The sequence below is a fragment of the Uranotaenia lowii genome, chromosome 2 (assembly GCF_029784155.1).
Source record: "Uranotaenia lowii strain MFRU-FL chromosome 2, ASM2978415v1, whole genome shotgun sequence".
Lineage (NCBI taxonomy): Eukaryota > Metazoa > Arthropoda > Insecta > Diptera > Culicidae > Uranotaenia > Uranotaenia lowii.
The window spans coordinates 141,506,487-141,532,735 of NC_073692.1; the positions used below are offsets into that span (position 1 = coordinate 141,506,487).

The 26,249-nt window shown below is 35.7% G+C and overlaps 1 protein-coding gene across 4 annotated transcripts in view; it reads left to right on the forward strand.

Moving 5' to 3' along the window:
* The window catches only part of LOC129745638 (serine protease filzig-like), a 278,166-nt gene extending 252,753 nt beyond the window's left edge, over positions 1-25,413 (forward strand). For all 4 annotated transcript variants that reach the window (XM_055738847.1, XM_055738848.1, XM_055738846.1 and 1 more), the window contains exons 7-9: positions 5,764-5,879; positions 6,140-6,259; positions 24,501-25,413. In XM_055738847.1, coding sequence (XP_055594822.1) covers positions 5,764-5,879; positions 6,140-6,259; positions 24,501-24,665 — 401 coding nt within the window. In that variant the 3' untranslated portion in view covers positions 24,666-25,413. The remainder of the gene's footprint in view (positions 1-5,763; positions 5,880-6,139; positions 6,260-24,500) is intronic.
* Positions 25,414-26,249: the final 836 nt, after the last annotated feature.

The window sequence follows — 26,249 nt, forward strand, 5'->3', positions numbered from 1 at the left end:
TGGTTTCGTGGCCCGGAGTTCCTGTACCAGCAGCCGTCGGAATGGCCTCAACAGAATCTTCCCGCTGCAAATACACGAACGGAAATCAAGGCAATACACCTTTTTCACGGTGTGGAGCTTCCAAGTTGCTTTATCAACGTGACTAGATTTTCGAAGTGGAACGTTGCAGTTCGCACCGTGGCGTGCATTTTCCGATTCATCTCCAACTGCCGGCGCAGAGCAGCTGGCAAATCCATCGAAGCCGTCCTTTCGACTCCAAAGCTTAAAAAGCTCATCAAGGTTGAAATTCCCTTTGTGGTGGTTCCGTTGCGGCAAGACGAGCATCGATGTGCCGAAAATACTCTTTTCAGGTTGGCTCAGAGCGAGTCGTACAGCGACGAAATCAAGATATTGAAGAAGAATGCAGAATTACCTTTTCAAAATTGGTTTCCACTAGAAAAGTCCAGCCCTCTCTACAAGCTTGTGCCCATGATCGACGCCGATGGTGTGTTGAGGATGGAAGGTCGTTCTGAAAAGGCAGAGTTCCTCCCTTTCGATCTTCGCTTTCCAATAATTCTACCAAGATCTCACTACGTTACGGATCTTTTAATTCAACAATACCATGAAAGGTTTGGGCATGGATTTCGAGAGACGGTGAAGAATGAAATCAAGCAACGTTTTCTGATTAGCGGTCTTACCAATTTGATAAGACGAACCGAACGAAGCTGCGTGTGGTGTAAGGTCCGAAAATGTCTGCCGAAGAATCCACGAATGGCTGCACTTCCTGTACAAAGATTAACTCCATTTAAACGTCCATTTAACTTCGTGGGCATTGATTACCTGGGTCCTGTTGAAGTCGTCGTCGGCCGCCGCAGAGAAAAACGCTGTGTTGCGGTGTTCACGTGCATGGTTGTTAGAGCGGTGCATTTGGAAGTTGTCCACAGTCTTACCGCGCAATCATGCATCATGGCGATCCGCCGTTTCATCAGCCGCCGAGGTCCAGCCTCCGAATACTTCACAGACAACGGGACGAACTTCCGAGGTGCGAGTAAGGAGATAATCCAACGGGTACGAGAAATTGATGCTGTTTGTGCCGATGAATTTACGACTGCTATCACGAGTTGGCACTTCATCCCACCTGGAACACCCCACATGGGAGGGGCGTGGGAAAGGATGGTGCGCTCGGTGAAGCAAGTCATGGCCGCTTTGGACGACGGGCGTCGATTGAACAACGAAATCCTCCTGACTACGCTTGCTGAAACTGAAGACATGATCAACAGCCGGCCCCTAACTCTTGTAACCACGGACTCAGTGATGGGTGCACTTTGTCCAAATGTCTTCCTGCGAGGTTCAGATCCCAACGAGCCGCATGAAGTCATTCAACCTACGCATCCTGCAGAAGCACTTCGGGATGCTTACAAGAGATCGCAGCAGCTGTCCGACGAGTTATGGAAGCGGTGGATTAGAGAGTACGTGCCGACAGTCAACCAACGGTCCAAGTGGTTCTCCGAAACAAATCCTCTAAAGAAAGGGGATCTCGTATACGTGGTCGAAGGCAGTCGACGCAAAGCATGGGTTCGAGGAGTCATCGAGGAGCCGATCGTTTCTGGTGACGGAAGAGTCCGTCAAGCTTTGGTACGCACAACTGGTGGTGTTTTCCGACGTGGAACGGCGAATCTGGCGGTACTAGAGATTGCTGACAGAGTCCAGACGGTGGGTCCAGAGAGTGCCGCTCATCATGCAACTTCTGATACTGGTGGTAACGCTGATCCGGTGGCTCCAGAGAGTGAATCCGGACCAGGTTTACGGGTGGGGGACTGTTGAGCGTGTAAAAACTGCGCGACTCGGCAGCCCTTGTAAGAAAGTGTGCGCGAGATAGGCCATCACGAACGGGGGAAAAACATAAACAAAAACAAGCGGGAGATAATTGGAAATTTGTAGCGTGTGTAGTACGGAGTATTAAAACTTAAAAGTATTTCCTAATCCTAATAGTACGAATATTTCTTAAAACTAGTAGTACGGGAGTGACTGATTATAATTATTCAAACCTCTAAAAGGTGTAACAGTGAGTACAAAACGAATCCGCTGAAGAAATTGTTTGCTAAATTTAATTAAAAACATACAGGTCACGTACGAGGAAATTAACCTACAAACTAGGTTCAGGACGATTTCAATCAGCTTTAATTATATCCAAACAACTGTATTGTAAATCGTAAGTAGTAAACTTATATCCTAAACTAGTTATCCTAACAATTATGTTCCTAAAACGAAGGTTCCGAATGGAAATTAAAACGATAGTCATTCGCCGATCCGAACAAGTGCGAGCAAGTGTGAGAGCCCGAGTAGAAGAAAACTAAATGTAAGTTTTCAGTTGACAATTGTTTATTACTCTAAATTAATAAAATATGAAATATTTAGCTTCAAGCTGCTACAATCGAGAAAGGCTACTTTGAGGATTCTTTTCTTATCCGAACAATGGTTTTCGTCTATTTATGATGTGCAATTATTCTATGATCCATCACGTTGATAAGCTTTTTGATGAAAATCAGCTAGCACGTAGCTATTTTTCCGACATTTCACACATAATACGAAAAAATAGATTTTATATGAGACAAGTTTACGAATTCTGTACTTTTTTATTCTCGACATCTTCAATGATCACGAGAATTTGACCAAAGGAGGCAGATTAGGTGACCTGTAAACTAATTATTTTGGTCGATAAATTGGATTTTTCGCCTGTACCAGTACTTGTGCGGTGTGAAAAGGCTGATAAAAAAAGAACACTTAATGAATTAATTCTTCGACACCAGGAATAGTTTGTCTGTTTAAAGCACAAAATTACTTTAAAAAAGATTAGATGAATATGCAACGGCTTTACCACACCATTTGGTTAAAAGTGTATTCGGACTTATTGAACACCCTGTAGTATGAAATAAAATATTTTACTCTGATTCTGAAGTTTTTTTTAATTGGTTATGCAAATTTTTGTTTTATCTTGATTAAGAAATGTAGAAAATGTCTTAGTATTTTTATTCCGGAACCACCAAAATCAATATATTGTAAAGGTGATAAACTTTAGGATGAATTTCTACTTTTAAATTTCAATGTGCAGATACTGTATTTATGATTCTTAAAATGAAATGATATTTTAGTAAAAACAATTTTTTAAATTTTCTGTATTAAGGAAACCAACTCTTTGAGATGTTTTCTAACCTTAACAGAGAATGCATTCAACGAAAACTCCCTTTTCAAGCCAGGAATTATTGAACAGATATTTACAATTTTTGCCCAAATTTTTCCGTTCCTTAACCGAAGAATACCATATTGGTTGCTTAATTAAACTTCAATAAAAGGATATCATGTTGAACAAATCACAATTTGAAACAATTTATGTTAGTTATATTACATAGGGAAGAGCATTTCAGGAGCATTTATTTCAATAACTGATTTTGGTAGATTTTGATGTCCTGAATTTATTTCATTTGCCAGATTTTGTTTATCAGCTCTTGTTTCTGTAAGTAAATTACTCTTAACTTATTTCAACTTTCAGATACAACCTCATTGAAATGGGCACTTCAACTTTTGTTTCAATATGCAAGAAAAAAATAATTATTCATAATTCATGAAATTAATTTTTTTCCTATTTGCAAATACAAACTGTGCAAATAAGCATAATGCGTTTTTGGTGTTGCATAAAAAAATGTATTATTTGTGTAAGACATTCCACCTTTTCACCTTGAAATGTGAAGAGGGTTCTCGAAGTAGCCACATTTTTCTCCCCTATGGAGGAAGAATGAGTTCTGAAATTATTATAATAAACATTTCAAGCATGCAAAAACCTTCTCATGTTGTTTTAACTTAATAAGTTAAACTGATAAGTTGTTTCACCACTTGTAAGAGAACCCTCACCCTTTCAAACTCTCAACTGGAAGATGGAGGGTCTAGAATAATCAAGTTTGGTTCCATTAGCTGAGTTGGTGTAAATAAAAAAAAGCTGTATAGGAAGCTCCTCTTTTCCATCTTATAACTGGAATGAAGGAGGGTTCGTGAAAAATTATTGAAATATATTTCGTACCTAAAAACCTCCCATGCCAAATTTGCTTCTATGGAAGTCCCCTTTTTCTTATGTTATCTTAGCACTAAAAAGAAGGAAAGGTCTTGAACCATTGCAGAAACATTTCTCGTATTCAAATAACCTCCCACGATAAAATTTGATATCATTTGCGCTATAAGTTCTCCATTTATTTGGAACAAAAAAAGTGTTAAAGACCTTCCCCAATTACTATCTTTCCACTTGAAAAAAAGGGGTCTCTTAATATCATAGAAGCATTACTCGAATATCCTCCCATATCTAATTTGTTTTGTCGATTAATTCTCGAGATATCTAAAAATTTTTATGGGAACCCTCCCTCTCCTTCTTTTTTCATCATTGGAGGAAGAAATGAGTACCAAATAATCATTGAAATATAATTCGTAGGCAAATACACTCCCACACTTATTTAGGTTCCAATTGCTCGAATAGTTCTTGTGCCATGTAGAAACAATATTCCATAAGGATCCTCCTTTCCTTCCCATCTTTTCAATGGTAGGAGCACTTGACCATAATAAAAACATTTCTCGTACTCTGCCGTATTTGGTTCCATTTGCTCGAATAGTTTTCGATTTATGTAAAAAATTGAGCCCCCTCTCTTCTTTCTATTTCCCTTCTGAAAAGAGGGAAAGTTCTTAAATTTTCAAAGCAACTTTCCTTGTACCCTAGTACGGTCACATGTCTAAATTTGTACCATTTACTTGATCGATTTTTGAGTTATACAAACAAGTTACTTTTGTTTAGAATACTCTCTTCCAGTAAGAGGGAAGGGTCTGCAACTATTAAAGAAACCTTCCCGGCTTCTAATACAAACATGTTACCTGCAAAGTTTTAATAAATCTGCCCAATAATTTCCGACATTATAGGGAACAGACAGACAGACAGACAGGCAGAAACTAATTTTTAAATATATATGGGTGAACGCATAAACCTACATGACAAACAAAAAATGATTATGAAGCTATCTGATACCTTTCAGATTTTGCCTGGATATTATCATTCAGAAATGTATAGCTTTGAAAAACTTAACTTCCACAATTTTTCAAAATTTAAATATGTAATATAACAACTAAATATTTATGACACCGCTGATGAAAGTCTTGGATTATTTGATATTAAAGGTTTTAACTCACTTAAGAGCTTCGCTGAAGACAGCAAAACGATTGGATTTATTGAAGGTGGTGATATTAAGCGAGTAGAATTTATTCAGAAGCGTTATCCTCTACCCTTATGAATGTAATTTTTGCAATTTTGCAACAAAGAAAGGTTCCAAACTCTCAAACAAATTTAAGCATCCTCTAAAATTGACGAAATTAGCAAAAATTTGGTTAAATATTGGGTTTCAATTTAAAGAAATATCATATTTGGATCATTCTAAATAATATTATCAGGAGATATTTTCTCTCTGGAGCCACTATATCAAAAAAAAAAAATACACATTGAATAAATGAAAGAAAACTTAAATAAATTTTCTAAAGTAACAGTCAACTTTCAATTTTACTCTGAAGTTTTAGTAAACATGTTTTCTTCCCTTAAATTCATTTTGATTATATAAGATCAATTTATCAGTTTGCATTACGCTTTCAAGAAAGCAATTTATAATTTCGTAATAAATTATACCTGAAACCACTCAGACACTATCTAACCCTATCTGGTGTTTTCACATCGTTTCATTCCACTTTTTTTGTTTGCAGTACCCATTTGCATGCCAGGAGATGACGCAGATTTCACCGGCCGAATGGCCACCGTGACCGGCTGGGGACGATTAACGTACGGCGGAGGAGTGCCATCAGTGCTGCAAGAAGTTCAGGTACCCATCTTAAATAGCCAATTATTACATCTCAAACAAGTATCTGCCCACATCGGGGCAGCGTTACCGAACTCCAATTAAGTACCGTCTCTTTTGCTGGACAAACAAACAGAAAACTTGAGCTCTTTTCCATTAACTGCACTGCGCAAGAAGAAATCTTACCAATCTAATCGCGCTAACCAACAACAGTTTGCTTACAACCTTCATTGACACAATGTTGTTTTCTTTTTGCTTCATTTTTTTCTCATTCCTCTCCACAGGTTCCGGTGATAGAAAACAGTGTCTGCCAGGAGATGTTCCACATGGCAGGACACCAGAAGAAGATCCTGCCGTCGTTTGTCTGTGCCGGTTACGCGAACGGCAAACGAGATTCCTGTGAGGTGAGTGGTTGCTAAAAATGGTTGTTGCAGTTAGTAGCAAAAAAAAAAAAGTTGGAAAACCATCCATGCTCGGTCGGGCGAAGCGTAGAATAAATTTCTCCCACGCATCCATGCAACTACGCTCGGTAATGGAAACACGATGGCAAAGTGTTTTTGTTGAAACTTTAACGAGAAAGAAAATAGCAACACAAAAGGGGTTCAATTGATCACTTTAAGCATCATCGAAACAATAGTGGGAACACTTGAGATCAGTTTTTGTAATTGATAAATTTCTTTGTTTCGTTATACATACCAACAAATGAACGTTGCATCCCGAATAGATTGTAGAAAAAACAGTCCCATTATAATTATTTTAATGATCTTTGAATCATCTCTGTATAACTTTTCATCATCCAGAGCCATCTTTGAATCATCTTTGAATCATCTTTAAATCATTTTTCAATCATCATTGAATCATCTTTAAATAATCTTTGAATCATCTTTGAATCATCTTTGAATTATCTTTGAAACATGTTTGAATCATCTTCGAATAATCTTTGAATAATCTTTGAATCATATTTGAATCAGCTTTGAATCATCTTTGAATTATCTTTGAATCATCTTTGAATCATATTTTAATCTGTTGAAACTTACGGTTTCCTTCCGGGGCGACCAAAACAGCAGCAACCGATTTCTGCTGCGAGCAGAACCAAAACATTGTTTTGGTTCCGCATGCTTTGAGTCAATTCGCAATTGAAACAATAGCGGTGATGATTGATGATGACAGCTGATGATGGTAAACACGGTATAAATGTTTACATCATCACACTGTGAAGCCAAACAACTCAATTTAGGTTCGTGGTAACACAACAGTGTTGCCAGATATTCTGGGTAAGAATATCAAAGTACTCATTAAGAAATGAGTACTTTCCCGGTTAGGGAATATAAGATGTGGAAGTGACAATTAGCTATCGCTAATTAATATGGTTGTATTCTAATGACCTCACTGACGAAACTGAATAAAGATAACTCTATTCCACCACTGAAACCTGCGTTGTTACTCATTTTTCAACAGGTTATGGGCCCAGATACGTCTGGATTTTTGGAAATACGAGTTAGTGAGAGGGGTACTCTCAAGTTTACCAGACTTGCGGTTAGCAAGTGCTTCAGCAGCCAGCGCAGTAGGACCAGCCAGGTCGAGGAGCCAGCCACCAGCCAGAGGACCACCGAAGAGGGCCAGCCAGCTGATGTTGGACCAACCAGCGCCGAGACGAGCCAACCTAGGGTCCCCGAGCCAGCGGAGATGGACCAGCCAGGGCAGAGACCAGGCAGCCAAGAGTCCACGGCCAGCCAGGAGGTATCGCCAGAGCCCGGGGAGGTTCGCGGATTGAGAGGGTTACTCTCGATGCCGTCACGAGCCACGTTGCGGTTAGCAAGCGTGAGCTCACGATCGACGGCCGGGAGGAGTCCCAGGATCCGCAACCGAGATGGTACAGCGCGAAGGTCGATATACCCACCCCGGAAACATTGGGTGGAGCTGATAGCCGAGAGGGTTACTCTCCGGCTGTGGTTGTGCGCTGTGGTCAGCAGTTATGAGCTGATCCAATCGCAGAAAACCACCAGCGCAGAGGATCGTCAGCGCAGAGGCCACGAGATGCTTCAGGTCAGCCAGAAGGTGCCACTGAAGTTCGAGGCCCGGAAGTCGGGTTCCGAGAGGGTAACTCTCGATGCCGACACGAACCGCGCTGCGGTTAGCAGCATGGTTTCATTTCCGACGGCAAGGAGGAGTTTCAGGATCCGCAATTGGGCTGCGCAGGGGAGGAAAGGTCCAGCTGCAGCAACACGCCGGATTAATTGGGTGGTGCTAATAGCCGAGAGGGTTACTCTCGTGCTCTTGTTGTGCGCTGTGGTCAGAAGTTTTGAACTGATCCAAGCGCAGAGGATCACCAGCGTAGAGAATCGGCAGTGCAGAGGCCAGGAGATACTCCAGGTCAGCCAGAAGGTGCCAATGGAGTTCGAGGCATGGAAGTCGGGTTCCGAGAGGGTTACTCTCGATGCCGACACAAACCGCGCTGCGGTAAGCAGCGTGAGTTTATTTCCGACGGCCGGGAGGAGGACTCTCGGGATCTGTAACCAGGATTGGTCAGGTTCGAATGCTCCAGATGGAGGATTAGCCCGTATCGGAGATTGGAAGAAGCTGTTTGCCGAGAGCGTTACTCTCGTGATATGGAGCTACGCTGCGATCAGTACGCGTGAGTTTATCCAAGCTTACAGAAGGATTTTTCTGTGGCTTTGGCGGATATGTTTTGGGCGACGGTTAGTTGCCAAATACTTCAGCACTATATTCGATCCAGATGGGTCGCATGCAGCTGAACGTTGCCCTCCGGTTTTAAGGAGCGCTCGAAGCGTTAAAGCAACGGAGCGGAAAGCCATGAAGCTGCAAGTCGAGACGATTATTCTCGTGCTTAGTAGCTGCGCTGCGGTTAGTATGCGCAAGCTTGTTTTCGGCGGATGGTTGATGTTTCGGGTGCTTCGAAGGAGGTGGTTTCAGCGACGGTTAGTCGCTAGCGAAGTCAACCAGTTCTTTCTGCGGATTCCTGCCGAGAGTGCAGATTCTCGAAGTCATCGCGAAATGAAGGCTTTGAGAGGGAACGCGAAGAAAACGGCAAGAGGTTGTTTATCTGGGGTTACCAGAAAACAACGTTCGAGAAAGCAATATGCTTTTCGTTCGCGTGCTGGGGTTATCAGCCACCGGAATCAACGAATCATCGGTTCCGGTACCAGTCAGCATATGGCGCGAGACGAGAGCGACTACGAGAGTATCGATGGCGAAGATGACGATGATGATCAAGATTCCGTCAATCCCGAATCGGCCCAGAGACGCAGTCAGCGAAGAGGAGAAGCCAATCAACGCTACGTGGCTAACGTAGCATCTGATGATGAGGAAGAGCAACTTCGAATCGTCAGTTAGCTCGAGGGCCAAAGGGACTTTTTTCCGGAAGATCACCGCAGCCATGAAAGGAACAAGATTCGGACTGAACGAAGTGAGGTTATCACTGAGCAGCCGTTCAACGATTTGATCGGTTGTTTGCAGTTTTCGAAGCCGAAAATCAGAGCTGCGGTTAGCGTACTAACAACTATCAAGCAGCCCTGGATGAGAGCGAGATTTGGGAAGCGGTTAGCTTAACCCATGTTACAGGAAACCCATTCTGTTTCTCGTACAAATGGGTCTTCACAGCTATCGAAAATCCCTGGAGAAGTACGCGTCATGGAGGCTGTTGGCTTACCCTAGGTCACAGGTTTCGTGACATGATCGTTCACTGGACGAAGATGAACGATGGTGAGGTTATCACCGAAAAGCCGTTCAAAGAGTTAATCGGTTGTTCGCAGTATCTGGCGATATCATCGAGACCAGTTATTTGTGCAGCGGTTAGCGCACTATGCCAATACCAGGCCAGTCTGACCACTAACGAGGCCTGCAGCGTATTCTGCAATACCATCGACGTATGACCGTTATGGCGTTGGTATACCGCAGAAACGCGAACACGGACCCACTTACGAGAAATCTAATTTCGTGGTCAACGAAACGACAGCAGACGGTCAGTCTGTCATTGACCGAAGCTGAGATCGGAGCCCTTTGCCATGCGGTCAAGGAAGGTTTGTGGTTAACAAACTTCCTTGGTGAATTGGGTGTGGTTAGCACTCCTTTCACGTTAATGGAAGACAACATCCCTTGCATCCAGTATCTGGAAGAGGCGCGGACTCATCAGCGGATGAAGCATCTAGATGTGAAGTATGCTTTCATCAGAGACATCATAAGAAGCGGTCAGCTATCTTTGCGACACATCTCTACTGAGGATCAGCCAGCTGATGCGTTCACGAAGGCGTTACCAAGGGCGAGGCACGCGAAGCTGTTCAGCATTCTCAATCTGCGAATTGAGGGGAGGTGTTGAAACTTACGGTTTCCTTCCGGGGCGACCAAAACAGCAGCAACCGATTTCTGCTGCGAGCAGAACCAAAACATTGTTTTGGTTCCGCATGCTTTGAGTCAATTCGCAATTGAAACAATAGCGGTGATGATTGATGATGACAGCTGATGATGGTAAACACGGTATAAATGTTTACATCATCACACTGTGAAGCCAAACAACTCAATTTAGGTTCGTGGTAACACAACAGTGTTGCCAGATATTCTGGGTAAGAATATCAAAGTACTCATTAAGAAATGAGTACTTTCCCGGTTAGGGAATATAAGATGTGGAAGTGACAATTAGCTATCGCTAATTAATATGGTTGTATTCTAATGACCTCACTGACGAAACTGAATAAAGATAACTCTATTCCACCACTGAAACCTGCGTTGTTACTCATTTTTCAACATAATCATTTTTGAATGATTTTTGAATTCTATGAATTATCTATTGAATCATCGATGAATCGTCTTTGAATCATCTTTAAATCATCTTCGACTCTTCTTTGAATCATCTTCGAATCATTTTTAAATCATTGTTGAATCAGTTTTCTATCATCTTTGAATCATCTTTTAATCATATTTGAGTAATTTTTATATATTCTTTGTATCATCTTTGAATCATCTTTGAATCATCTTTGAATCATCTTTGAATCATCTTTGAATCATCTTTGAATCATCTTTCAATAATTTTCAAATATTTTTATTAAATTCATATGAATCATCTTGGAGTAAATAACCTTTGAATCTTATTTTAAGTCATATTTGAATCATCTTTCAATAGTTTGAATAATCTTAGAATCATCTTTAGATCATTTTTGAAATATCTTTGAACCATCTTTGAATCATCTTTGAATCATCTTTGAATCATCTTTGAATCATCTTTGAATCATCTTTGAATCATCTTTGAATCATCTTTGAATCGTCTTTGAATCATCTTTCAATCATCTTTGAATCATCTTTCAATCATATTTGAATCATCTTTGAATGATCTTTGAATCATCTTTGAATCATCTTTGAATCATCTTTGAATCATCTATGAATCAACTTCGAATTATCTTCAATCATCTTTGAATCATCTTTGAATCATCTTTGAATCATCTTTGAATCATCTTTGAATCATCTTTGAATCATCTTTCAAACATTTTTGAATCATCTTTGAATGATCTTTGAATCATCTTTCAATCATCTTCGAATCATCTTTGAATCAACTTCGAATTATCTTTGAATCATCTTTGAATCATCTTTGAATCATCTTTGAATCATCTTTGAATCATCTTTGAATCAACTAAGAATAATCTTCGAATCATCTCTGGATCATCTTTGAATCGTCTTTGAATCATCTTTGAATCATCTTTGAATCATCTTTGAATCATCTTTGAATCATTTTCGAATCATCTTTGAATCATCTTTAAATCAACTTTAAATCATCTTTAAATCATCTTTGAATCATCTTTGAACTATCTTTGAATCATCTTTGAATCATCTTTGTATTATCTTTGAATCATCTTTGAATCATCTTTGAATCATCTTTGTATCATCTTTGAATTATCTTTGAATCATCTTTGAATCATCTTTTAATCATCTTTGTATTATCTTTGAATCATCTTTGAATCATCTTTGAATCACCTTTGAATCATCTTTGAATCATCTTTGAATCATCTTTGAATCATCTTTGAATCATCTTTGATTCAACTTTGAATCATCTTTGAATCATCTTTGAATCATCTTCGAATTATCTTTGAATCATCTTTGAATCATCTTTGAATCATCTTTGAATCATCTTTGAATCATCTTTGAATCATTTTTGAATCATCATTGAATCATCTCTCAATTGTTTTTGAATCTCAGTCATCAATAATCTTGGTTCATTTTTCAATGATTTATATAAGCTTTTTTTTAAATATCTTTTTATGGTCTTTGCAGCATTTTCTATTTAAAGCTGCATTGGTCTGAGCAAAATGATTAAAACTGATATTTTTGAGGATTTTGTACCAATTTTTTAACTTCAGTTTTAATGAAAATTGTCAAATGGTTCCAATTATTTTGCTGAACTGTTAAGTCGCTATTTAGAATTCATTGGACAAAAAGCGTTGAATAAGTTTTCTCAAGTGGCTCTTTAATCACAAAGGGAAAAATGTGAAATGAATAACACTTTCTCGACATCTTCACTCACTCTTAGCACGTAAAACATTCCTAAAGCTAACGAAATCAACGCAAAGACGAAACGTGATTTTGAGCAGTTCAGTTGTAACTTGAAAGGAAAGTCCTACGTTTTCCCCGAATGCAACACCGAGAAGCATACCAGTCAGCTGGAAATTTAAATTAATTAAATCATCCACAATCACACATGAGCACTCGGGTGAAGCAAATTAAATTCTTCATCTTCATCTCTAGAACTTTACCGACGTCAATCGCCTTACTCTAGATTTCATTGAGCTTTAAAAAGGAACATTCGGATAACTTTTCAACTAGAATCCTAAGTTTTATCATTTACTACAAAATTAAATCCAGTCAACTAAGCAATTTTAGGTCTCGTTCTTTGAATCAGAAGCAAAAAAAAGTAATAACAAAACTTTGTCCCTTTTGAATCTTCAGCCTAAAACACTCACGCGAACGGGTTGAGTTGATAATTAAATTAAATCCCAGCCTGGCTCGGAACGTTTCATCAAAGATGATTTTTCATAGCTTTTTGAGATTCCTTTTTTGGTCTCTCATGCACAATTTGGCTCGAAATTGGTGTGCATCATTAAACAATTAATCATTTAAAAGGATTTCCGCTAGGATCGCAACCAGTGATGATTGAATTTTGCACGCTCAAGATATCGCCATTAATGAGCCGTTTGCTTCGGGCCAATTAACACAAATTCGATGGCACCTGGTTTCAATTATAAAGGGGAAAATTTAATAAACTTCAATTGAAGTCTGAAACCTGCCCTTTATTTTCCAACCTGAATGATTGTTATGAACGTTCGCGCTAATGAGTGGCAAACAACTGAATCAAAGGATGAAAGAAATACTGGACTATTATTACCGAACAAGTCTCAATTTTTCCAAACAACATAAAATCTGCTTAAAAAATATGAATATCAAATAACTTGCATTTCAAATTTATAGCAATATGTTAACTTAAGGTGCATGATTACCTCGTAAATTTTTGAAAAAATGCTCAGAGTGATGTTGTTTTTATCGATTCTAAATGCATTTTCTTGGTGTTTTTCTGATTCATCTCATTTTATGATTATGAAGATTTGGTTTCGATTTTTAAGTTTGAATTTATTTGTTTTTTTTTTTGTTTCGATTATAGTCGTTTTACCATCTTTATGGCATTCGCGACTTTATCAACGTTGCAGTTGGCGGATCGTTATTGAAAAACTATCCGGTACAACTGTGTTCGATGTTTGCTCTTGGGCTCGAACTCGCGGACATCGGCTCAGGAGACAACAGACTTGCCAACTGAGCTATATCACAAGCCCTTGAATTTATTTGTGAAAGGGTAAAATAACATATCAATATTGTTTTTTAAAAATGTACCCCAAATAAAGGCTTACATTCAATCAAAAACCTTAGTAATAACAACCTTCTTTCCTTTTTAAGCTTTTAAATCATTCTTGGCACTTGAAAAAACTCATTCTAATAGTTATAATTTGATCAAATATTAGGGCAAGAAGAGGGTATCTTGAATCTGTTTAACCTTAATCTGTCCCAGGTTGTTTTTCAATTAAAGTTTTTTGAGTGAGAAAATACTATACATTTCTATTTACCATATTTTTGTTTAGTATCGTAGCACAAATGTTATAACACCATTTGAACCGGCATAAAATTACCTTTGTGGTGAATATATTTTTTTTTCTAATATCATGCGTTAATATACTCTTTTTTTTATTAAGGACCTTTTTGACATTCGGTCCCTTAATATACTCTAAATCCAGTGTAAATTTGAATTCAGGTGTAACAAACCCTAAGGAATTGCAAATTGATTATAAAAATAAAAAAACAGCTTATTTTAAAATTTTTGTCCGGAATGTCAAATTGACACTCTAAGAACCCAAATGGGTGTTTATGCTTCAATATTGATTTTTCACCAAACTATCCAAATGAAACAAGCATAAGGGTTCGTATTCTGTTACAATATTACAAACCTTAGTGTTAATGACTTTCTTTGTTTAAAAATTATCCAATCATTCTTGGGTTTTGATTAAAGTAAAACATTATTATTTTGATCTAAAATTAATTAAGAAAAGGTATTTTGATATTTATTTGAATGTATTAAATTTTTTGAAAAAAAAACTTGTTTATTTCAATCAATTACGAATGAAATTCACTTATAGTCATAGAAGTTTTCTAATTGTTTATTATTCATAATTCTGCAAAAAAAAAAGGGAATTTTAACGACATTTTCAGAAAATTTAACTCAAATTGAATCTAAAATAATTCTTGAACCATAAGTCCAATAATTTCGAAGTCTTCGACAGAATTCTTAAATGAGTTGAAACCTTGAATGTCGAACACTCAAAACTCAGTAATGTCAGAAATAGTTGTGATATTATCTTTTGAAATTTAAAAATATTCTAAAATATAAAATTTTTAAGTGATGCATCATAAAAACATCTAGGGGAAAACTTAAGTTTTTGATTGCATGGAGGAGAATAAATAGATTCAAAATCAGTTTTTGTTTCACATGTAAGTTTGTTAGATCATCAGTAATCAATAATCGATTTTACACAAAATTGGTCAATTTCAAAATTTCCACAGGCCATATTACTCAAAGAAAAGCTGATAGACAAAATCGGACAAATGATTCGAATTCAAGACGCCAATATCTTTCAAAAACCATTGTTGAAACATGCCAAAAACGCTGTTTTCTAGCGTTAAAAATAGTTTAAAGTAAAATTTTGTGAAAACTAGAAAACATTGTATCGTCATTGAAAGCTTTGTAATAAAGTTCAAGTCTGGTAAACTAAACATTTTTAAGAATTCAAATTCACTTCAAATTAAAACGCAACACCTGTTTTCTCTTTAATGAGTGCTAATCTAACACCGATGAAAGTTTGAAGGTCGTAATTATTTTCAGACGTTTTCAAGAATATTTTTCCCGAGTCCAAAGAACAAGGAGTGTATTCGAAGAAAAATGCAACACTTCGATTTGTGAATAACTTTTGAATACATGAACAGAAATCGATAAAATTTGCAGTGAAACAAACTAGTAATGTAACTTGTAGGTGTGAAAATTCAGTGACAATCTGTGGAGTGGATTTGAGTGGGTTTGTCCTATAAAGAAGCTCATTAACAAAATTTTTGAGCAGGATCGAGAAAATCTCGGAAAGTTCCAGTGAGAGACCCAAAAACAGCTGAGAGTCAACTATTTGACCAAAATTTTGAAAAGTGAAATATGTTGATTTTGTGCCGAAGGAGGACAATCAGTTGAATTTGTCATTTATTGACGAAATCAAAACTTTGAGAAATTTTTAAAGGTAAAGCTTTGAAACTAAAAACGTGATCAGTCCTCTGCCTTAATACCCCAGATTTGAAAAAAAAAAAAAGGTGATGCATATTTAGTATATTTAGTGGTGTACAAAAATTAAAGTCGAAAAACTTCTCCATAGGACGCTATTGCAAAAGTGGTCACTTGTCACAAAAGCGGTTCACATATTTCATTGCTAGACAGCTTCAGTGTAAATTTTGTCAATTTCCATCCTTGCATTCAAAAGTTATTCACAAAACAAAGTGTTGATTTTTTTTGAATAAACTCCTTAAGTATTTTATTATACTATTTTCCATCTTACCTTCGATTTTAAAAGCACTGCCTGATAACATACTGAAATCGCAATATCATTTTTTCCGATCAATGCAACACATTTAGTTAAAAAAAATTATATAACTTTATCAAGATATGAACGATCAACTGTTGCTAAAAGTTGGCTAAAATGCAGCATAAAGCAGCATACAGCATATTTGAAGACTGCAATTCTACGATGTCATTATTCGAAATTCATGGATGTTTGAATGGATTTTATATGTAAAATTTTTCATGCCGTTATTTTTTTTTTTTTTAAGTTTTACTTAAGTTAACATGTGCCGGGTTTTGGAATATACTAACGCAGTTTCGTGTTATCATGATGTTATTCAGCAGAGAGCAAATATCCTATTCATCTTTTTTCAATCCCTTCCTCCCCTCTAAGATTTTTTTGGAAATTTCCCAAAGATCAAATGAATATAGTTTAAGGGTTCAATTGAAAAATTTATTATAATTAAAAAAAATCACAAACAAAAGTTTAAATGTCGAAGTTAGTATTTTTTTTAAGGAAATCATGATATTACCAAAAGTAGAAGCAAATTTTTCCTGATAATTCATATAATCATTCATTTTAAATAATTAAAGACGAATATGAGTGGTTCTAAAGTTTCTGATAATGTATTTTCAACTTTGCATGTTGATTTTTTATTCATTGAAATCTTAGTTATTTGAAAAACTGAGAATTTACATTTTAACTTTGAATTTAGTTTTTTTTAAGTTTCATTTATGAGTTGAACTTTCAAAATTTAATCCGAATTAAGTAAAGACTCAGAAATCATTAAAGGTGCTTAACACAGATACATAGTTTAATGATTCAAAAAGGAATTTAAAAAGATAAAAAATACTTAGCTTGTGATAAAATACATTTTCCGTGAATCCTAAGACATCTTTGAATGGCAGAACTTCCGTTGAACAGAACTTGGGTAACCGTAACCTTTTCTTTATCTTCTTCCAAAGATTTTCACTAATTCAGAACGTTGACAGAATTATCAGGGCTAATCGATTACCCGTTAGTTTATGATCGAAGTACGATTTTTTTAGTTATTCACACATTTTATCCTCAATGACTTACAAAGATGATGTTTGGACTAAACATAAAAGTTTGTAAAAGTCCATAAGACATGGCTTCTGTTTTTGGAAATTATCTGGTCTCTAAGGTCTAACAGATTTTGCCCAGGTGACACGGAACGTGAACCTAGCCCAAGCTTGCTTGTTCGTGTTATCACTTATTTTCCCAAGCATATAGTGATTGATGAAGATTGTATTAAAATAATTATAAAAAATATTTTCAATTATTTATATCTTAGCATGAAACTTCCTTTAACCTAAGATTTATGGTGAAATATATACGAAATGGCATCAAAACATAAGCCTCAAAGAAAATGGCTTCAGTAATTTCTATTGAGTGTCACAACCAACATGGCGTTTAGTAAGTTAATATTGAAAATCTTAAAGCAGTTGTAAAACAGATTAAAAGTTGTTTCATGCTGGTAAGAAAAATGTTGTAATAACACAATTTCAAAAAAAGACTTTATGAGAGTTATAAGAGAGCTTGAATCACAACTTTGTTTGATGTTTCTCTGAATGGAATGCACTCTCATGATGGATTTATCCATTTTTGAGTAAGAGAAGTATATTAAGTATATTAAAGATTTTATATCATTCAACAACTTTGTTGAAGGCTGCGAAATATTTTGAAGAATATCAAAGATTTAGTTATTTTTTTTTTATTTGGTCGAAATTCCCGTTTTTGAAGCTTTGAAAAAAAAATAACAAAAAAAAAAGGTTTCATAACTTTTTTTCTCTGAATTTACAACTACTCGCGGTCTTTGGGAAAGTTGATCATTAAGGCAATAAGTATTTGTGTTTTACAGTTTTGTCTAAAAAGTACTTCAATTGAACAACTAATATTTTACCTCTTTTTAAAAGTTACCTCGAAAATTAGAGCTGACCAAAAATTAATGAAATATTTGGATCAGGGTCCCTGAATAAGCTAAAAACAGTTCTGAAATTCCTAGCACCTCGGAAAAATGTTAATTTCGTTGTCTTGCATTATTCGGATGCAATGGTGTTGTGAAATTTCATAGGAAAATCATGCCAAACATTGATTTAAGGGGGGGGTAGGGTCTAACATTTTCAAAAAATCGTTTTTTTTATTTTTTTATTTTCTTATTCTAAAACATTTCAAGAATGTTGTGTCAAATTTCCAAGTCAATTGAAGCAAAACTGTAGAAGTTATAGGCCTTTATCTCCTCCTATCTAATACTGCAAGAAAGCAAGAGCAGAAACTTCAAACGCGTTTTTCTCGAAAGCACATTTTTAAAGTCCGTGGACATCGTCATTTGAAAACTACTTATTCGATTCTTTTCAAATTTGGAACATATTTTCTATATATAAAATACCAGACCCCAACGTTTTTCTTTTTTGATTTTTTTTACTTTGGGAAGATTTTACAGGTGAAAAATGGCGGATTTTTAAGTGAAAAATCGTAGTTTTTACTTCAAACAGCCACAAAAATTTCATAAAAATATTTTTAAGTTAAATAAAAACGTTGGGATCCAGAGAAACATCTATTTAAAATATTTTGCTCTGATTTTTTGACTTCAGATGATTCTGTGCTGAGATACAGTGTCCACCGCAAATCCTGTTTTCTAAAAGGCATCCTCGAAAATGCTCCGTCACCGGCTCATTTTTCAATATTTTTCTACGAAAAAATTACTAAATGTTCTTTTAACAATGCTTTGTATAATGCAAAAAATTTGAATACATTTGTTTGAACGATAGCTCCAGAAAAAAATCGTGAAAATGGTGTTTTTTTTATACCCGTTAAACCCTACCCCCCCCCCCCTAAATTCAGTCATTTTACTTCGAAATTATCAATCCACAATACCAAATTCATAAAATTTTCATGACTCAGCCTTAGATAGCATATCACATAGTTATCGAAATAAATTAATAAATAATTATGAAATCTGTTGAAATTTTATAGAATCTAAAATGTAAGCTGTAACATCGACAAATATGGTTAAAATCTGTGAAATTATGAATTTTTAATGATCTTCAAACCTTGCTGAACATCTCCATGCAATGATTTCATACGGAACTTCAAATAAAGAAATCATCGTTTATAGAAAAAAATGGCTTCACGACAAAATTCCATTAAATTGTGAATAAAAACTTTTCAAAAATAAGCACAGACAGAAATCGCTGTGGTGAAACTGAAACTTTTAAATGGTTGTGATGACGAAAAAAACTATCGCATTGGTTTGAACAAAAGCTGGTTTTTTTTTTCTCAGAAAACGGTTAAAGTTTTTTCACTTACCATATTTTTTTTGTTTTCGATAAATAAAAAGGAAGCAAAGGATGTTTTCTTTTTTATAAAAAATAAATTCGCAAAACATTTCAAATCAATCAAAGTATTTATATTATTGAAGAATGAATAAGATTAAGTGATGAACCTTTTAAATTTTGGCTGGTTTGATCACCTTAAATTTAAAAAAAATGAAGTACATTGAATTTGTTTTCTTCATCAGTGTTGTCTTTGTCAAAAATTTATCGTTAGAAAAAATAACATCATTCTCACTACTCTTATCAAATCACAAAAAAACGTATAGTTGAAATTTTCAAAATGCAAAGAAGTTGTTTTTATATTTCAAATGAATTGACTGCCGTTCCAAGCAAAACTGTACCATGTGACTTTTGGGTCATTTTAACTTTTTTGCCGGGAACGGTCTCTTTTGTGTTAACTTTCGAATAAAAACACAAACAAGTATACTTTGTTCTGATCTTATACGAAATTATCATAAAAGAAGTTTTCTCTATGTTAATAGTTCTACGTGAGAATGTCACACTACAGACTGTGACACTTAAGATGAGTTCAAACTGTTGAATTTAATGTTATTCACCGAAAAGAACACTAAAATAGTGGATGAGGGAGGACCGAGGAGCCTTGAGTGATTTATCCAGCAAAATTTTCACCAACACTTTTCAGAAGGCCCTTCTTACAGGATCGATACTGAATTATAGAGGAATTATAAAGGAACGCATTTCTCAAATTATGGTTTAACTAGATTTTTTGGTAAAAATAAAAATTATACGAGCCTTTAAAATGATAGAAAAAGTGTAGCCGTGTGTTTTTCGTAGAACTAGCATCGGTATGCGTTCTGATTCTACGCAAAAACATTTTTGATTCGAATTTTCCGTTTGTTGTAGGAAACGTAATTTTTTTTGACAGAAAACATTGTAAATTGATAAACTTGAACTGTTCACTACGAAAAAACTGTTGGTGAATTTTTAGTTCGAGAGAAAAATTGGAAATATAGCTAAAATTTCAATCGCGTTTATATCATTTAAAGATTTAGTTTTTTAAAGCCATCACTCAAAATGCTTTCAAGTTTTAGTTTTATCATGTTTATCCAACGTTCCAATAAAACAGTTTTTCAACTTGGCTTGAATGCTTTTTTTTTTAAAGAGCAATGAGTGCTTTATCAAAACAGGTAGAAAATCCCTAATAAAAAAAAAACAGGAAAGTATGTATTTAGTAAGTATGAAGATTTCATAAAATAATGATAAAACTTAAAAAAGCCAGTTGGCTAAATCTATGTTGCTTGGGCTTAGTCAACCAGATTTTTGAGCCAATTCAAAGCCTATAACCAACGGTGAAAGTTGCTGCCTGTTTTTGTTACTTGTTACTTCATTAAAAAAATATAGCTCCCCATTTTAAAGGTTCTGGTACGTATTTTTTCAAGTAACTATATAATGCGAAAAACTTTTAATGTAAAAAAAAATTAAAAATGAAAAATTAATTAGTTCCCTAGAATTTTTTTTAATTTCTTTTTTTTTCAATCCATGCATTGTTAAGGCGAAAATATCATAGAAAACAGTATTCATCAAGTCCAATTATGAGGCGATTCTTCCTACGGCCCTGTCTCTTTATATAAGAACAAATTTTATAATTATATAAATGTATCTTTGTAGAGAAAATATGTCATTTGTTTTCGAGATGAGAGGTTCTTGGGAGCACTGCTTGACTGCAGTCACGGTTTTATATCGGCTCATAATTTCATGAAAAATTCGTGTGAAAATAGTGATAAAAAGTGTTTGTTTCTAACAATTCAATGTGTGATAATAGTGTTCTTGAAATGCATGCAATTGCGGCTCAATTTTTGCTTCAAATAGTGCATAAAGTTGAATTTTGTGCGGCGTTCTTAAAACTGGTTAATCGATGACGCCATTGAAGAGAGCTTTTTTCAAAGCTTATAAATTTTTATAATAGGTGGTGCTCGCGTATGGGCTATTCCTAAAAGCTCAGCAAATGTCGATCGTTGTTCGAATTATCGATATGTTTATCGATACTCTAAAAAGCCTGTTTTCTACACCGTGAAAGTACCTACATGCACAATTCTAAGATAAGTATATTATATTGTTATATTCATTCTCGATAGTTAAAATAATAATTACGAAATCGGCATCAGATGTTCAATACAAATCACTCAATTGAAAACAGTAACATGGTTCGTTTCTCGATGAGCTTTTTTTTAACGAAAAGCTCATATGAAGCTTGTGTAAAAACGATGAACAAGTGAGTTGCGGTTACATCGATGCATTCACTTGAATGATGGGATGCCAGATATCAAGTCTTTCCAATATTAAAAGATAATATGTAAAACGTCAATTCAGAGATTTTATTCGAAACGCATAGGTACGAAAAGGGTTGAAAAAAACAAATAATAGGAAATTAAAAGTTTTTATTAGTACGGCTACAAATGAAATACTTGAAGACAAAAAAATATTGTAGAATGATTTGAATTTTATCTTAGCATGTGACTGAATATTTTACCGATTGAGACATAGAATTTCCAACAAGTGTTGAAATTAGACAGAACTGAAATCCGTTAAATTTAAAACTTTTATTGATATTTTATTGAAACAAAAACAATTTTAATCTCGCGAAAATGGAACGACAAATGTTTTCATAATATTTTTACAGATTTTTGTTCTGTTTTTTTAAATAGCGATATATAATTCAGTTTTAGTCTTGCTGTAGCTTGTTTTGCATTGTTATCTTAAAAGTTTTTGTTTCTATGTAAGTTATAGACTGAAATCAATTTTAAGTTTCATGTTTTTAGAAACCTAGGGACAAAAATGTAGAAGTTTTTATATTATCAAATTGTTTTCCTTTTTAGTATGTTGAATGGAAAGGGTTTAACTTTGAATAAATGAATTTCTTTGAAACTTTTTAAACTCGTCATAAAGTTTTGAAGTTAGGGCGTTTTCCTCTTCTCATTATAAGCACGCGATAAAATTGGTGAGTCGCACCGGTGCTATAAGTACATTGTACGTGTATAACAATGCCACGTTAGGACGTATTTGCTCTAAATAAAAACACGATGTACTCGATAGTGTGTGACGTTACGATCATTAAATATTTAACTTTGCTTTGATCACATCCCTTCCCAAGGGGAATCCAGATCTTATTTACCTTCCCCACTAACAAACCACCCTTCCTGTGACGACCGTGGAGATTTAGAGGTGTATTCGGTCTCTAGTAGCAACGGAAGTCGAACTAACAATCCTTCCCTTTCCCCGGTGAACCGTAAGGACGTGGCCGGCGCCGTTATTGACCATATAAGATAAGGAACCTTCGAAACGTGTACACAGAAAATGGTAAGCTAATCCCAAGCCCCATTTATTTGGATCTATGTACAATTTTGGTGGTTCTTGTCAATCACGGAGTAGCAACTACTGAAATGTACGGTTTATCTAAGCTCAAGCTTAAGCTCAAAATATGTCATTTGTTTTCGAGATTCCAGATTTTTCCGATTTTAGATATGAATTTAACCCCTTTCATTCAAGATCAAATTATGGAATAATTTTGTAATGAACACATCTTTATAAGCCTTCCTTGTCAGAACTCTAAACATATATAAAGTTTTCATTTTATCTTCGATGGTACAAAGCTGATGTTTGGAATAATTTTTCAAGTTTATAAAGGTTATAAGATATGGCTTACTTTTTTATCACGACCATTTAGATCACCGCTGGATGTAATTTTTCGGAGTTACTTTTGTTGATTTTTTTCGGTGATCTCCGAACAAAATCAACAAAAGAAACCCCGAAAAAAGGCTTAGGAGAAATAAGGGCATAATGGCCACCTTAGGGAAAACACTTATTTAACCATAACAGCTTTAATATGTGAACTAAAAAATTGTTTCGTGTTCGAACACTAAAATAGTCCATTTCCTAATTGACTGAAACTTGAAAAACTAGATAAAAACGTTTAAAAATGCGTTCGAAAAAATTTTGCCAAAAGCTGAAAACCAGTCACTGTAGGGGCATAATGAGAACCTATCCTTGGGCAGTATAAGCACTTTAAATCGGGGCACGATGAGCGTTTTCTGCCGGCGAATCTAGCAGCGAATTCAACTCGATGAAGTCAGCTGAGCCGTAGATCCATCAAACAAAGCAATAACAAAATAATCTAGGTCTGCTTGTAGAATACAAAGCATTCACAAACGCTCATACATTTTTGTTTCAGGTGCTTTGTTTGGTGGATGATGCTACTAGCCGTAAAATGTAATAATAAAAAAAATCGATCATGAAAAGTAAATGGAAAAAAAATCACCTGGAATAGAAATCGTACTCTAGCCGTTTGATAACCTCTTCGACACCTTACCAATAGGCACATCATCTGATGAAAACTAGGCAAGCTGTAGCTCTAGAATCTTGTTGACTACATCGAGTTGAATTCGCTGCTTGATGATACGGCAGAAAGTGCTCATCATGCCCCGATTAAAAGTGCTCTGTTCGCTCCGAGTCATCAAACTAAAGTAAACACGCGTTTTAAAATTGATTATAGTGCAAAATCAAAATTAAATGATGGTGAAAATTGAATGACAACGTATATCATCTTGCAGTGCTTTCATTATAGATCAATATGATTTAACGATCATAAGAGCTTAATTTCTGGTGCTCAAAAATTATGATATTTTCCTCACTTGACAACTTAGCGGGTTTTTTTTTTAAATATATCTGTCAAAATGATAAGGAGATTCCTTTTTTTGTAAAAAATTAATACTATAGGAAGTACGAAACAAATCCTCATGAAAATTTATTTAAAAACTTTTAAAGAAAAGAGGAATGCTTATTATTCCCCGGGTGCTCATTATGCCCTTATCTCCCCTACGTTTTTGTAACTCAACTCAAAAGTCCAACAGATTTTTATCAAGTGACATCGAATGTGGGCATAGAGATGTACTAAAGTCATACCAATCTTCTTCAAGTAATGAATACACATTGAATAGTAATCTAGAACGAAGATATTTACATCACTAACACTGTTAGTGAAAAATTAAAATGGAATAGTAAACTTTTGACGAGATGCTGACCAGTTGTACCTAAAGTGCTCGGAAGCAAAGCGTTTATCCTTATATTGTTATATTCAAGTCCTTAAAAATCTTTCAACCTTTGTTTTTCTCTCTTAATTCCCTCTACAGGGCGACAGCGGCGGTCCACTGGTGCTTCAACGTCAGGACGGCCGCTACGAGCTCGTAGGCACTGTGTCCCACGGCATTCGATGTGCCGCCCCGTACCTGCCCGGTGTCTACATGAGGACCACCTTCTACAAGCCATGGTTGAAATCTGTCACGGGAGTTAAGTAGAGAATCCATCCAAAACCTTGAAGGAAGCCCTCCAGAGAGAAACGTCGCAGAAATTGCTCCCTTAAAATCTGATTATTGGGAAGATGGAGGAAAAAAGACCACATCGGAAGAAGCGCGGGAGCAGAAATTGAGTTTTATCGTTGTGGGGGATGGGATCTTGTAGGGGACCTGATTGTAGAGACGGATACCAATCGCCGGATAATTTAATTTGAATCGATGGGATTTTTTTTCGAGAGCGCGGTTGTTAGTTTAAGCTTTCAATTGAGAGTGTTTGTGTGCCCGGTGGGTGGATGAATGAGTTTACTTTCGAAAAAACGGGCGTTTATGAGCCATTGTATTTTGTTATCAGTTGTTGAAAGTCCAAGCAATTCATTAAACCGTACTTCTTGAGACCAGAATTAAAGGAAAAGTTGAATGAGAGTGCGTGTTTTTGGTGAATGTGTAGGAATGTCATTCCGTAGATAGTTACGTTTTAGGGAACAAATTGCAATAATTTATCTAGCACCGTGTAGATGGATGTGATTTGGAGTCATTGTTAAGGTTAATTTATTATTGTTGTTAGTATTTAAATTATTTATTGGCTAGCGAGTAAGTGAACGAGATGAATGACAAGAGGAATCTACAACAACAACAACAATAACAACAAATACTACTACAATAAAATGTTAAGCGAACGGATATGTGGGGGTGTAAAAATGTGATTATTTTAATTTATTTCGAAGAAAATAATAAAATACCTATCATGATATGGAAGAGTTATGCATCAAATATCCGAAAATTCATTGCAAGAAAATATCACTTTTTTGTCATCACATTCCCCCACGTCATAATACTCAATTGAACCCCCGGTTATGCACACTTCTGTTCTCACTCTCAGCAAGTTTGGAAACAAATAATGGGTTTTGAACTCACAGGAATTTTAGTCCAATGAGGATATACACGGACGAAGTATAAGCAAAAAATTGGCCTCAGCCATAACCTCAAATTTTTACATCCTGGATGCCTCATCAGTGTTGCTAGGTGCGTTACAAAAATCAGTATTTGCTTGTTCTAAACGAATTATAATATTTCTGAATTGAACTAATTTTAGAGCTATTAACAGATGTACGTTTGAATTCATTACGGGACGTCGCTAAATGGATGAAGATAAGCCATTTTTTGCTAATCAATTTTCGAGGGGAGCATCTGAAATGTATTTCCATGTACTGCTTGGTAGATTAAAATCAGTTGTTTTTAACTTCTAAACGAATGCAAAATCATTCACTGTTACAAAAAAGTAAATTAATGAAATCCCTGTCTATGTTGACATTGAAGATAATCGCCTACATGCTCTGGTTATTTAAAACATATCCACATAATCCGCTACCTCGTATAAGCGTACGATACAGTAGGTTGTTTTTTCGTTCAGATAAGTGATGAGTTTAATTTCACATTCGAATAGAAATCTACGGGAAAGCTGCAAATTCTCAGTACTCATGAAAAGGTTTTTCAAAAACAATGCAATTAAAAAAAATTAATCATTTTCCAAATATCAATGCACTTGACACCCCTGAACACGCAACCGAATCAAAACACGAACATCTG